Genomic DNA, 14,896 nt, shown 5'->3' on the forward strand with positions numbered 1-14,896 from the left:
ATAAATTTTTAAAAAGGTTTTTGACTTTTTTTAGTGGTAAATGAAGATGTACGTAAGGCTACAGATATATTTCACTTGCTTCATTTAAGTTTAAAGTACACAAGAATACAGGTGCTTTTTATTTCTTTTTGAAGCTTCACAGCACATCTGAACCTCATAACTGTCAATCTGTCTTGATTAGAAGGAACCCTCGTGGAGCAAGGTAATTACATGGGTCATCATTTTTAAGACATTTTTCCATGGACTGCTTTCAGTGGGAGATGTGAAAATTATTAAGACTGCTTTCGTCGTTCGTTTTCTCTATATAACCAACAAGCCAGAAATAATGTGCTGGTTCAGAAGAATGAAAGGTCAGTTTAAAATGCCAGCACCTATTGTTTACTGTAGAAAGTAAGGCTGGCAGACCATTTCAAACACTGTGAGCTATCTGATTGCAAGGAAGGGGAGGGAGGGCCTTACTGCACCATCAGATTGGAGAAACATTGCAGTTGTTGTTAATGGTTTTCATACTCCAGTTCATTACAACTCCAGTCTGGCAAAAATGTAATTTTTCAAAGTTACTCAAAATCACTTTGATCAAACACCTTCAGGGAATGAGAGTGAAACTATCCCTGATGGTGGGTCAGATAAGATCACCATGGGGAGGAACTCTAGGGCAGCGAAGAGCAGCGGTGTAGGATGCCTGCCTTTCAGCACATTCACAAGGGAGCCAGACGGGGTGCTCCAGCCAGCATCCTTGTGCATCCTCAGAGTCCCAGGTGCTAATACGAGCTCGGGAGCGAGAGCCTCCTCACAGTTAAACCAGCAGATCACTGGCAAACAAACTTGTGTGAGGAAAGATTAGAAAACACTTCCACGAAGCATTCATCCGTTCAGGACAGTAGAGGATCAAGCTCTTTAGCATTGCCCAGAATACTAGTCCTAGGGACCGGGAGTCACCCTGCAGGTGACTGGCAGTTTTCAAAGCACCCGATATGTAGTGAGCTGGTTTCTTAGCTGTTCTCAGAGGTGATGCTGAGACCGCTGCAGGGGACGAGAGGGAGGCGAATGGCAGGGCTCTGGACCTGGTGCCCCCGTGCCCAAACTTCACTTTTATGTGACTTATGTATGGGGATTTTTACGTGGAAAACGTCTTTTAAAAGAGATACACCTTTTACAAAACTTAACAGTACTGAAGTATTCCAATCTTTTTTTTTTTTTTTAAGATTTTATTTATTATCAGAGAGAGCAAGAGAGCACAAGCTGGGGGAGCGGCAGGCAGAGGGAGAAGCAGGCTCCCCACTGAGCAGGGAGCCCGAGGCGGGGCTCAATCCAGGACCCTGAGATCATGACCTGAGCCGAAGGCAGACGCTTAACCGACCGAGCCACCCAGGCGCCCGAAGTATTGAATCTTTTAATACAAACCCTTATGAGTAGCATTCCAATCTTTTTGGGATTTTAATAATTGTTTGGAATGACGGTTGTAACCATCAGCCATCACAGCCATTGTGACTGCCCGAGAATCAGTAGTCGCAGCAGAGCATGTCTTCCAATGGCTTAAAAATCTTACCTGGTATCCACCTGTCTTATTCTATGTGGACTTTCTAATTGTGTGTGTTTGGGACAACTGGGAGTTTGACATTCTTTCAAGATTTGATTGCTAAAAACCATTAGTTTTGATTTCCTACGTTACTGGTTCATTGTGCACACTTTGCCTGGTAAGATGGGGAATAGATGAAGTTTGTAGAACTGCTCACTGAGCCAAATTGGAAATTGGAAACTGCCCCTAAACCTTTAAAATGAAAAGTCCTCAAGAGGAAAACATATCAGACCTAAGCACTACTTAGGCAGGGCCTATGACAGATGCAAATCACAGACTTCCTTTTTCTCCTGCCACAAATGTCAGAAACGCTTGGCATCTGAGTACAATGCATTTTCCCCCCTTTCTGAACAGCTTAACTTGGAAAGGTCAGCATATCCCTTTGGGAAAAAAATCTTTTCTTATAAATTGGAATGTTTGCACACATAACTGTAGGAAATATTTAACATTTGCTTTGATGGGACAGCAATTTATTCAATAGGGTGGAATTCTTCTTTTTCCATTTTCCTGCCTATTTGTACATCACAGGCACACAAATTACTGAATGCAACTTTGAGCGCTTCTATGAGATCAGATCATCCTGTCCACAAACCCAGCCAACGCCTTGGGCTTCCGAAAGGCAAGCTATGTTCCATCTTTTACTTACTCCAAGGGACTCATTTGTGAGAGGCTGCTCTGAATAAAAGCAGTAATTTTCCACAGACTATACACACTGAAACCCTGAAGAAGGAGGAGGAAGGGCGGGGAGGCTGAGGGCGAGGAAAAGAAAAACAGAACAAAGGGTCCAGGATCTCCCGCTTCACCTTTGCACACATTTGTTTCAGTGTGGAAAGGACATGCAGCGTCCCATGTTTCAGATGAGGTCATTTTGTTTGCATCTTCTGGTTTAGTGAAAGAGGGATACAGATCATTATGACAAAGCAATTCACTGTTTGTGATCAGCTGTCTCTAATTTGATAATCAACATAAATATTTGTGGTTCATGGAGAATTCTTCTTCACCAGAGCCCATCTTTCCATCCATCTTGAATTGATGAAGAACAGCTCTGAGTTTGTGTGTTATATTCATTTCTGGAGGAATAGGGGATCCCGAAAACAAGCTTACATTTTTTCTTAAGGGAAAAATGCTTTAATTTTGCAACGACCAAAAATAGACCCAAGGAGGGACCGTAAGGAAGATAACGGCATCGAGGTATTGGTCGAGGCTGGGGCTGGACTACAGGAAGGGACCTGAGTCAGCGCTGCTCATTATTTTGGGACATTTCCGGTTATTCACCTCCAGAAAGAGTTTCCCTTCCATTTCGGCCAAATTGCTCTACAGTGTGCTAAGTGGCCATGTGTGTCCTGAGGCACGTGTGAACTCCAGGAGAAGAAACGCCCTATCAGAGACAAACCACCTCTCTCCACACCTACATCCTCGTACCCAATGGACGTCCCATCCCTTCTCATCTTCCCAAGCGCTTCCCTCCCTCCACGAATCCTTCCTCCCCTGGGTTAATAATTTCTTTTCCTCCATTGCTCAACTACAAAAGCACACAGACACGTTCTATCTCCTCTCCATATTGAAAAATAAACACTTGTAACTCATATTCCCTTATAATTACCACCAACGTCCCTGCTCCCTTTCAGTAAAACTTAAAAAAAAAAAATTAACAGTACACATTGATTTCTACTTTTCCTCCTCCATTCACTCTCTAACCCACTTCAACTGGCTTCCATCTCCACTTCTCCAAAGGAAAGGATCTTGACAGTTGCTAAGACTTCGTCAAAGCCAGTGGGCATGTATCTGTTCTTGTGTTACTCAGCTTCTTGATTGGATTTCCACACAGTTGACCACTCCACTCTTAAATCACTGCCCTCTCTTGGTTTTCACAATACCGCCTTCCCCGGGTTCTTCTACCTTTGGACTGACTCTTCCCAGCTTGTTTTGTTGGTTCTCTATCCTCTATCTCTATCTGAATGTGGGCGTGCCCTGGGTCTGTCTTTGGCTTTCTTCCCTTCTTTCCACTCTCTGGATGATTTCATCCAATTCGTGATTTTAAATAGTATATAAATGCTGAAGAACCCCAATTTTATGACTCTAGCCCTGACAATGCCTGTGGTTTCACATTCATATATGCAATTACTCGACATTTCCACATAGATATTCACTCGTCTCAAAATTATTCTCCTAAACGTGTTTCTCTTTCCATTCTCAGTAAATGGCACCACCATTGACCCAGGTGCTCAAGTAAAAACCTGAGAGTCATCCTTAATTTCTCTCTTCCTTAAACTCTACTGCATCGCCTCCCCACATCCAATCTCTCTACAAATCACCTCAGTTTGGTCTTCAAGTTGTATCTTTATTCAACTTAATCTCTAGGTCCACTTCCACCTCCAAGTTGTCATAATCACTCATCCAGACTATTACAGTGGTCTCCCTGCACCCACTCCTTCCCGCTTACAATACATCCTACACACGGCAGCCATAGTTTGAAAAAAAAAAAGTAAAAAGTAAAAAAAAACCACAGATCATATCATTGTCCTGTTTAAAGTCCGTTCACATTTATCACTGCACTAGGGATCAATTCAGACCAACCCTAGCGTGGTTTACATGGCCCCATATGCACTAGCCTCTTGTGGACTTCTCCACTAGCCCGCCTCCCACACTTCTTACTCCACTCCAGTGGCGCCACCCTGGCCTCCTTGTTGCCCCAGTAACATGACCCGCCCTTTTCTGACTCAGGGCCTTTGCATCTGTTCTTTTTGCAACATTTTACCCCCGTATCTTCACATACCTGGCTCTTTTTAATCCATTAGTACTAGTGTTACTTATTCTTGAGAGATTTGTTCCTTACCTTTACCCCTGTCACTCTTGTTCAAAACACTTTATTTGCTCGGAAGTACTTACCTTCATCTAAAATGATCTTCATTTGTAGGCATGTTCTGGGGCTTTTACAGACAGAACCTAAGCTCCCTGAGGGCAGAAGCCTTGTCTGCCTCCTTTAGTATTGATGGCTGATCTGGTAAAGTGCCTAGCACCCAGTAAGTATTTGTTGGATGAATTCATTCAAAGGCTATTTTTAGAACCCCTACTATGTGCCACATACTGTTCTAAGTTCTTGACATACATCTGTGAACAAAACAGGACACAGATCCCTGCCCTCAGAAACCTAATACTTTAGTGGGAGAGATGGGCAATAATCAAGACAAGTAAATCAAGTAAAAATACAGTATGTTTAAAGGTGGTAAGTGCTAGACAAGGAGAGTTTCTGGGTGCAAACTTAGGATAGTCTTGTCTCTTTTTCCCTTTACAGTGGAAAAAACATTTGCTTTGCAGACACTTTGAAATCCTGGCTTCTAAGGTAAACCATGGAATTGTGAGTGGTTTACCTCTTTGGGGTTTAGCTCCCTTATCTGTAAAACAGAATAATACCCACCTCACAAAGTTGGTGTGAGGAATAAATAAGGTAATATAAATCACATATTATCTCGTCCTTCCCAGCCACCCACCCTCACCCTATTATTCCAAGGGGACAAAGCACATGGTATTAGCATGTTCTCCCTCTCTGTATCCTTCATGCAACCCAACTTTTTTTGCAAATACTCAACACATCCTTAGCGAATAAATATATGAACAAACAAGTGTATGGGTAATTTCAGAGCAAACAATCAAAGCTACTTTTATTCAGAAGCAATGTTTTTTTAAAGACAGTAGGAAACCCTCCCATTTCTTTAATAATTTTCCCCCTTTCTCATTTCTTAAGTTAATTCCATTTTTATAGACCCCTACTGACAAAGAAGAAAGGATCTAGCCATTTAGTCTTTCTTACCATATATAGGAGTAAAACTAAACAGATAATTATTTTATAGGAGGATAAAACATTTATTTAAATGGAAACACTAATCTTTATTTTCATCATGCTGAAGTGTGTGGTTACAAACAATTTCCAATAAAACGCTATATAATAAGCAAAAAATAAGTTAATACATTGTAAACTTACATACAGTTCCATCAATTAACAGGTTTAGGAACAAACACGCCATTTTCCGACTCTGGAGCTACATTTAGTAAAAAACTGCAAACACTCAAACCTTATCAACCCCAAGTAAGACACTAAGGAGCTATTCAAGACTTCTTCAAACCAATTACACGAATGCAGTTTTATTTTTGGTTACAGTCCCCTGCTGTGCACAAGACCATTGGAATGCTGTAACAATTACACATTTTAAAACGGCACAAAGCAAAGCAAGGAGCTAACATGCCAGCCTTACAGAAGCTGTCTTGAAAGTGCAAACTCCGCATTTTCTCTTCCTGAACCACTAGGATATAAGCACGGGTACCTCGGACGACACGGCAGGGTCAGGAGCATGCTTTCTCTACCACTGGTGGGACATTTAACTTGAACCAAGTCTCCATGCCTTTGAAGATACCTCCGGTTTTAAACAGTGAACAGGTGTCAACTAAATATAGTGCAAATCAAATACCGAGGAGCAAAACGACAGACTAGAGACCGCCCCAGGTCGACCCGCTGTCTCCCCGCCTGGCAGCACGCCCCACGGGCCAACTTCTCTTCAGGTCTTGCCGTGGGAGGCGCGGCGGCGAAGCGAATGCAGGGCGACCACACAGCAGCCCCGCAGCAGCGCTCCGATGTTGTAGACGGGATCGGTCGCCCCCCTCTGAGTACTGAATGCCCACAGAACCGTGGGCACCACCGGGGCAGCCACGGCCAGGAGATCCACCAGGAAGCTGCTGCTCCAGTACTGCCTCCCGACGGCCCCCCGGGGCAGCGGGCGGACGCCGTCTGGTCTCTCCTCCGTGGAGCCTGCAAAATCCAGCTCTCTCATGAAGCGGTTTGCAGGGGCTTCCGGACCCACCGCGGCCGATGGCGTCTCCCCGGGAGACAAAAGGATGGCGGAGTTGGGATTTCTTGGCGTTAGATCAACCAGGAGTGCGGAGACGGACTCGGGGAAGCTTTGTGTCGAGTCAGCCCCGGACTCCTCAGGCGAGGCTGAGCCCGAGGGACAGGGGTCCTGGAGCTTGAGCACATGCCGAATGAGCTCCGAGACCGCAGGGCTGTAGGGCACCACGTCGGTCTGCACGGCCCGCTCCACCAGCGCTCTGGCCTCTTCCTGGCCCACGGCCAGGGGGAGGAGCTCGAGGGCCTGGGCCCCAGGGGCTGAACGAAGAAGCTCCAGGTCGGGGGCCTCGGTGGTGGTGGTGGTGGTGATGGTGGCGGCGGCGGCGGTGGCCGTCACCATCCCATCAAACAGATCCGTGCCGTCGGCCATACTATCTCCCACCAGCAGCTCGCTGCCAGCCCCTTCCTCCATGACCTGCGCCTCCAGAGCCAGCCCATCCGCCATCTTGCCAAAAGGGGTGCTGGGGGCGAAGCTTTTCTCCGGGGAATCGCACGGGAAGTCCAGGCACAGTTCGTCCCTCAGAGAGCCGCTGTGCGCCATCTCCATGCTCTGAAGTAGAGACTCCAGCTTCTTGTTTTGGATGTTTATGTCCACAAAATACTTCTGAATGCCTTTATCTTTATCAGCCAAGCTGCTCCTCATCGTTTCGATGACCTGTCTGAGCTGTTTGATCTCTTTCCTGGCTTCCTTCAGGGCCAGCTGGGCCTCCACGCGGTGGCACTCTTCCTCAATCCAGTCTTCCCTCATGCGGGCCAGCTGGGACTTGAGCTCCATGATCTCGCTTTCCCTGCGGCGAGAAGACACCGCGCGGCTAAGGGAAAGGGCGGCTTTCCACCGCGCAGACGGCCCTGCCGCCGCACGGCCGAGAGCCTGTACTCTTCCCCTTGAAACGCAGAGGCTAAATCACTACTGAGTTTTTCTCTCACAGGTATTAGCCAGGAACTGCCCCCCCTTAATTGTAAAATAGCAAAAATGATAATAACTAGACTCAGAATCAAAAATGCAACTGTTTGCTTTCTTTCTGAGTGCTCACTGTCAGGCAGTAGTCTAAGTATAAGAATCATCCTCTATTCAGTACCTAATATTTGAAAATTTGTTACGAGATCGCATTAGAGCTTCTTTGCCTGCTTATACACCCATAGCCTACCCTTTCCTATGTCTACACTTCATGGAAGGAAAGTTCGTTTCACTTTTAATTACCCATCACAGACAGAAGGCAGACGGGTTAAGTTATGGCCTGCAGCATTGTTCTGATCATATAATAATCTGAAATTTTTTTTAAATTAGAAAATGCTGCATGTTGCAAAGACTGTGTGAAAAGTTGATTATTCTGTCTCTTCTCAAGGCAAGAGGATGTGGGATCCATCCTACACTGAAGAAAATCCATCCCACTGTTTTAGGTCCTTCACGGGACCCTATCTCAAGATCTTTGTCGAACAATTCTTCCTGACATATCATTTCTTCACAGTCGATATAAATATAAGTCCTCATATTCTCAGTGGATATGAAGACCAGGCAGTGAGGATCCTGGTATATATGAAGGATGGTGTCAGTTTTGCTTCTCTTAGTTTAGATCTGAGTGTTCTCCAGTTCATTGCCTTACCATGCTTCCCTGCCATGAGTGCTCAAACCCTCCGGTAGATTCTCAAATCATAAACAAAGACTTCCAGAAAGTAAGGTCTGACTCATACTATCCTCACCCTGAGTTCACAGCTACCCTGGTCAGAGCTCTATCTGGCTCTCCCAAAATGTTCCAGGAGAAAATCATTAAGCAGAAAATCTGGCCTGCCCCAAGATGTCAAAGGTCTTTTCTCTCCGAGATAAGATCTTGCAAGCATGGGCTGTTTTTTGGTTTTTGTTTTTTTACCTTAACACTTAGCCAAGAATAATGAACCTCTTCCTTCAGCACAGAAATAGCTTGCAGGAATCACAATACACATGGTCATCCACGCTCTCAGAGAGATAAACAGGGCTTAATAGGGGTCCCTGTGTGTGACCCTTTCTGCTGGAAGTATGGGATTGTTCCTGCGAGTGTTCCTGCCATTTAAAAATAGCCACCGCACACACCCAACGCTTCATGTCAAAGCTGTACACACCCAGAAAAAGCACGGGGCCCCCTCTAACCTGAGAGGGTCCCCTGAACTCCTGAAACACCAAATCACTCAGGAATACGAAAGGGCTCTTTTGAAAGACTGATTTAGGGAATTTGGCAAAAATTCAATGAGATCATTTTTCTTTTTTTCTATTTCTCTAGAGTGTGGACTTGTATTTCACTTTACGGAAAAAGAAACCATCCTAAATCAGGGTGAAAGGACTGCAGATTCACCTTTCATGAAGTCGGCGCTCAGATTCCTTCAGCTTGGTCTTTAGGTGCCTCACTGTGACCTCTTTCTGCTGCAGAGGAGTCAAATATTGCTCTGGATTTGGGGGCTTGACACCATGATTTTCACCACAAGACATGTACCTTCCAGAGCGCCTGAAATAATCCAAGCAATGAAATGTTACGTCTTCTGTAAAAAAAAAAAAAGTTAAGACACAGCTAACAGCTTGAGAAGGGATGGCGGCTGTGCACTGGGGTCTTAAACCTCAATAACATGTGCTTCACTTGGGAAGGGCGACTGGAATCTACCTGCCCATCTTAGGACTGCGCATTACTTGAGAGACCGTGCAGAGGGTGTTTGTGGAAAGGGTGGAGACAGTGGAGAGGGAGGATTTTCTATGGCTTAGGAATGACCTCATACAAAATAATGCACAATTGTGCACGGTCCTGCCTGTGGGTTCAGAGTAACACACTGTTAGATGAGAGGACAATGAGCGGGGCAGGCGGGAGGGAAGGCCAGGAGCGAGACGTCCTGACTTTCCACACCGTGTGCCACTGCCTAAACATTCTGATGGTTAGGAGTTGGATTCAAATGGTTCTGAGATCAATCCCCGCTGTGAGGGGGCCCATCTGGAGGAAAGTTTCCTTCTTCCAAAGGGAAAAGGCTACTCCACCGTCACCAGAGTGTGTTTTGTAAGAGAGGTGCCCTGGGTTCGAGAAAACGTCCTGAGCTGGAATGTCAGCCCCTCTCAGGCCTGGCCAAGCGCTGGGCATCCCTGCTGTACAAGAGCTGACGAACGAGAATGGCCACCCAGAAGGAAGGAGACTGAGGGAGGAGGGCTGGCAGCTTCCTCCCTGACTCTGGAGCCAGCCAGGCCGCTACACTCGCCCTGCTCCCCCATGAGCCTGCAGTCCATCCAAGATGGCCTGTGTTCAGCTCCCAACCTTCTAGTGCTCCTGTTGTGGCCCCTTTGGTTGCACAGGTCCTTTTTTCCAGAACCTCCTGCCCTTCCCACCCCGCCCCCCCCCCCCAACTGCCCCGGGACTAATGAATTCCTTGCTTGACCTTCAGATTTCATTTCAATGTCATTTCCTCACAGAGGCCTCCTCTGATCCCTCCAGACTGAGCTGGACCCCCTCCTGACTTCTTAAATACACATGCAGCAACAGGTACTCGCAGAACAACCTTAAATGTGTTTTTGTCATTAGATGAGCAACGTCTTTGGTATCCTCTGGGCAGTAAGCATGGGGACCCTCTCTGCCGTTCACTGTCCCATTCCCAGTGCTCTACACGGTGCCTGGCACAACGTGCTACTAACACAAATCTGATGTTTGAATGAACGGTGAACACGAGAGTGATTCTTTCCTGTTCTGAGGGAAAGGCGTAGGTCCCTCCTACTGCCCCGTGCCATTTTTTCCTCCCTGGCCAGTCACTCCTCGGACTGCTGAGCCTTAGCAGAAACTGCTTTGTGTTCTTTCTGCAGCTGCCCTTGAAGGATTCGCTGAGTGCAGGGAAGGAAAGAGAAGTGACTTACTACAGAGTAAGGCAGAGGCTCCAGAGTTGCATACCTTTTTTTTTTTTTTTTAAGTGTTTGAAAGAAAACTTACCGAGGAGGGCAAACTCCGAACCAGGAGCTGGAGATGAGTGGCACTCACCTCATGACTGGGCTGCCGTCGCTTCCTTTGTAGGAGCCGGAGTTGCTACTACTTGGGGAGGAAGGCGCGTAACTGGGATGGATGTTAACGGGACTCAGCTGATTCCTGCACAGCATGGACAGAAAGTCCTTCTCCCGTGGGGAGGGCGGGCTGTTGCCAGACTTGTATGACGAAGCTCCATTACTCCGCCCATGGGGACCTCGGCTGGAAGAAAAGCATGTAAAATGTTCACATGCTTGGGGCGACCAGGGCTCAAATGCTAATGCTTGGCTCCGGCGTAAGGCTAGTTACAACTAAGGAAAGCCATTGTACAGAGTTGAAAGGGCAACATAATCACTTAGTGCAAACTGTCCTTACGAGCAGCCCTCGTCCCGCCTGCCTGAGATTTCCTTCCTCTGCCACGAGCACAGGCAACCTCACCCTCTGCCGTTCGCGCAAGTAGTTTCTGACCGTAAAGCTGGTCTTGGATTAATCTCAAATGCTTGCTAAGAGCACAACCCATGTCAAATATTGATTTGGTTGAGGTTCCCTCTGAAGGCTGTTCCAGTACACCTGTTTCAGCTTAAACATGTTTGGGTTTGGTTCATGTTGAGGTAAGAAAACTGCGATAGTTCACTTGGAGTATAAGGAAAAAGGGGTTGTTGCCCTGAAAAGAGGACAGATGAACAGAACAAACGTCTCAAGCCTATAGCTTTAACCACCTATTTTCTTTCCTTTTCTTTCCATGCTCCAATGACTTAACAGCCTTTATCATTTAACTGCTGAAATGTTGTTAACAGCCCTCTCCTGGCTCCCTGGCCTGTCATCTTGCCCCCTCAGCAAGGAGGCGGATTCTCTGGCTGGAGTGGCCTTTCTCAAATAAAACCGGATGTCACTGTCCTCAAAGCCATTCAGTGGCTCCCCAGTGCCTCACGAGGCCCAATCCCACCTCCCCATCCAACCCATCCTCTACCACTCTCCCTCTGTATTCCAGAATTCCAAACAACTTGCGGTTTCCTGACGACTCACACTCTCCAGCACCTTTATGTTTTTGAACTTACAATTTTTTCTGCCTAGAACATCCTCCTGCTCCCTACCCTAAGCCTTGGGATATTTCTGACTTCGAGACCAATGGGAGCCTACTCCAAGCAGCCTTCTCTGGCTTCTTCCTTCCCTAGGCTTGCGTACATGTGGCTCCTTGGTGGTCCTAGTACTCTCTGCAAATGTCCATTCTGGAATTTATCTCGTGGCATCACAACCCCACACTGTGTGTCCTTCCCGCCAGACGAGGGCATTCCCAGGGCAGGAGCACAGTCTGTTCTGTCCCCACTGCTTCCTGGCACATGCTGGGAGCTCCCGAAATGACGACTAAATGGATAAACTGAGCCTGAGCCTTGGCACTGCCACTTACTAGGAACTTAGGCAAGTAAGATACTTAATACACAGGGACCCATAATAACCTTTCTTGTCTTCCTCGCAGAGTTGATGTGAATCAAAGAATGCATGTGAATGCATCTGATAAGATGTGAAAGGCAATTCAGCTGTAGGATATTATTACAGGATCAACTGGTTTGGACTTCCCTATTCATCTAGTTCCAGAGATTTGACACCTGCTATGTAAGGAAGCCACCTGAGAATGTTGAAATTACTTAAATAGGATAACAGTTCGGTGTCAGGAATATTTCTTGATGACATTACAAGAGAACAAGAATACCTTTCATACAAAAATACTGCTTTTTGACCATCTCCGTTTTGCAATTTTGATTACAGCTGCATCCAACAGACACATCTCAAGGAGGAACGCGTATAAACGTGAGTGTGTGCGTGGTATACGTATACCTGGCTCTGAAACCACACTTACTTAAAATCAAATGCAATTTCAACTAGCTGTCAACCCAGTAAATCACATATAAATGAAACATCACCAAATTCTAAAGTGAAAAAGTTCTTTCCTTTTGAAATCATCCAGATAGACTCTGCCTCCTTTTTGTGAGAAGGGGACACTTTATATGGAACAGATGGGCTGATGGCTTTGTGACAAACCAACTCCAGCAGCCAGTGGTGCTGGGCTGAGCAGCGGAAGAGAACACGGGCTCCGGCAAACCCCACGCTACTTTCCTCAGCCCACCCTAAACCCCTTGGTGTGGTGGACAAGGAGAATGCGGTCCACACAGAGGAGACAGAATTCTGCTGACCCTGTCCCTTCCTGCACACCTGAACACAGTAAATGGAAGTGAAGAGAAGGAGAACCTTACAAGGGGCCCAGGTGAATTTCTATCCCCCTCCCCCAGCCCCCGACGTTGTCCTTTACTTCAAGGCAACAATACTATCATTGTCATCACCATGATTACTGTTATGGGCTGAATCGTGCCCCCCCCCAATTCATAATGTGGAAGTCCCAACCCCCAGTCCCTAAGAATGTGACTGTATTTGGAAGCATGGCTTTTAAGAAAGGTAATTAAATCCAATTCAATCCTATTCCAATTCGACTAGTGTCCTTATAAGAAGAGGAAACGTGGACAGAGGCCCAGAGAAAGGTTCTGTTGTAGAAGCAGAGACAAGATGGCCATCACTAAGCCAAGGAGAGAGGCTTCCAAAGAAGCCAATCCTGCTGACACCTGGATCTTGGACTTCTAGCCCCCAGAATTGTGAGAAGGTGAGTTCCTGCTGTGTGAGCCCCCCAGTCTGTGATGTTTTGTGACGGCAGCCTGAGCAAACTAAGATGATCATCATCACCACTGTCATCATCTTCATTATGTCCATCAGTATTATTTTTATCACTACTAATGAAAATATCCATTTACGACCCTTTTATGAAATTCCGGGCACCATGTTAAGCACTCATACATTAGCTCATTTAATTCAGTGAGGTGGCTGCCACTTATTACCCCCATTTTCCAGAACAGTAAGGCTCGGGGCTCTGGCTCATGTACATAATAAATAATGGAGGATAAACTCAAGCCCACGTCTCTCTGAATCCAAATTCCAAAAAATTTTTTTTTCCTTCTCACTTCTATCTGCCCTTGGTCAGATGAGGATTTTAGTTTAAGAAAGAGAATTCCTCAGGGGTGCCTGGATGGCGCATTCGGTTACATGTCCAGCTCTTGGTTCTGGCTCAGGTCATGATCTCAGGGTATTGGGATTAAACCCTGAGCTCAGTCTAGAATCTGCTTAAGACTCTCCTTCTTCCTCTGTTCCCCGCCCCAAAATAAATAAATAAATAAATCTTTAAAAAAAAAAAGAGAAAAAATTCCTCAGAGATGTCAGCAGAGCTGGTGTTCTGTAAGAAGAGATCATTTGTAAATCTTTAAGTTTTGTTTTTAAAATCCAATCAGAAATATTCTCACCAACTCCACCTGTCATTTATTTTTCCCATCCCTTCACCAAATGTTCCTGCTCGTCTTCCTCTCAGGAGCTAATTCTCCACAGAGAAAATTCATTTATTATAGGAGGAGCAAGCCATTTAAAAGGATCATAAGCTATTATAAAGTTTGGCAAGGATACCCGACCCATCTAGGAGCTGTCCTCAATGCACCGTCCTGTAGAACACAAAAATTATGTGAAATGCCCGAGATATCCCATCACAGAAATCTACTGACTGTGCTCTGTGCCTGGGCCAGATTAAAAAAAAAAAAGTGAGGATAATGGCTAGAACACTGCCAATTCCAATTTTCCATCTATTAAGCATGTATCTGATTTGCACATAGTTCTATTTAGCTATTTTATGTTTAACATCAATTTTTAGTCATTTGGAGAAACCACGGATTCCAGACTAGACGATTTTCTCTAAGTCACTCAGTATTGTTGACATTACCTTGGAATTTAACCACAAACACAAATTCTTTTGAGATGCTTAATAAAATTGGCTTCTCTGACAGGCCATTTCTTTTTTCTCTTGCTCTCTGTTCTTTGATACCTTGTACTATAGGTATGTGCCAATTTTCTTGAATGGGTTAGATAAATGGTTTATTCTCAGCAAGCCACACTGATTTATACAGAAAATGTTTATATTCATATTCTGTGATCCCAGAGGTACTTTATTTCCAAAATAGATTGTGTTTGGGGATAGAACAATTGTGCTTTTTCATTGTGGACTTCACTCTTTTGTCACAGGTTTCTCTGGCTTCAGCTTTATTTTTAACAATAAAACTGTGCACTAGGGTGTCTCAGAGGTCCCTTTATAAACATCAGCTAAATGTTCTGCTCACTGAAGAGACATGGGAAATATCTGCTTGTTGAATCCTGGGAATGCAAGTTTTTAGAAACTAATCAGTTTTTCTCCATGAAGGGACCTTAAAAATTATGTGGTCCGACCCTCTTTTTACAAACTTGGACACCGTGGCCCAGGAAAGTCAAGTGATTTGCCCAAAATCTAAAGACAAATCATCCTCAGAGGTCTTGCTGCTCACTCCATTGAATTGTTCGGGTCCCTGGCTCAGAGCTCACTGTATCACAGAGGTC

The 14,896-nt window shown here is 45.5% G+C and overlaps 1 protein-coding gene across 8 annotated transcripts in view; it reads right to left on the reverse strand.

Moving 5' to 3' along the window:
• Nucleotides 1-5,696: 5,696 nt before the first annotated feature.
• Nucleotides 5,697-14,896, reverse strand: part of SYBU (syntabulin) — a 112,058-nt gene continuing 102,858 nt past the window's right edge. For all 8 annotated transcript variants that reach the window (XM_027587859.2, XM_027587931.2, XM_027588019.2 and 5 more), the window contains 3 exons: nucleotides 10,457-10,660; nucleotides 8,807-8,956; nucleotides 5,697-7,267 (listed from right to left, as the gene is read on the reverse strand). In XM_027587859.2, coding sequence (XP_027443660.2) covers nucleotides 6,133-7,267; nucleotides 8,807-8,956; nucleotides 10,457-10,660 — 1,489 coding nt within the window. In that variant the 3' untranslated portion in view covers nucleotides 5,697-6,132. The remainder of the gene's footprint in view (nucleotides 7,268-8,806; nucleotides 8,957-10,456; nucleotides 10,661-14,896) is intronic.

The sequence above is a fragment of the Zalophus californianus genome, chromosome 4, assembly GCF_009762305.2.
Source record: "Zalophus californianus isolate mZalCal1 chromosome 4, mZalCal1.pri.v2, whole genome shotgun sequence".
NCBI lineage: Eukaryota > Metazoa > Chordata > Mammalia > Carnivora > Otariidae > Zalophus > Zalophus californianus.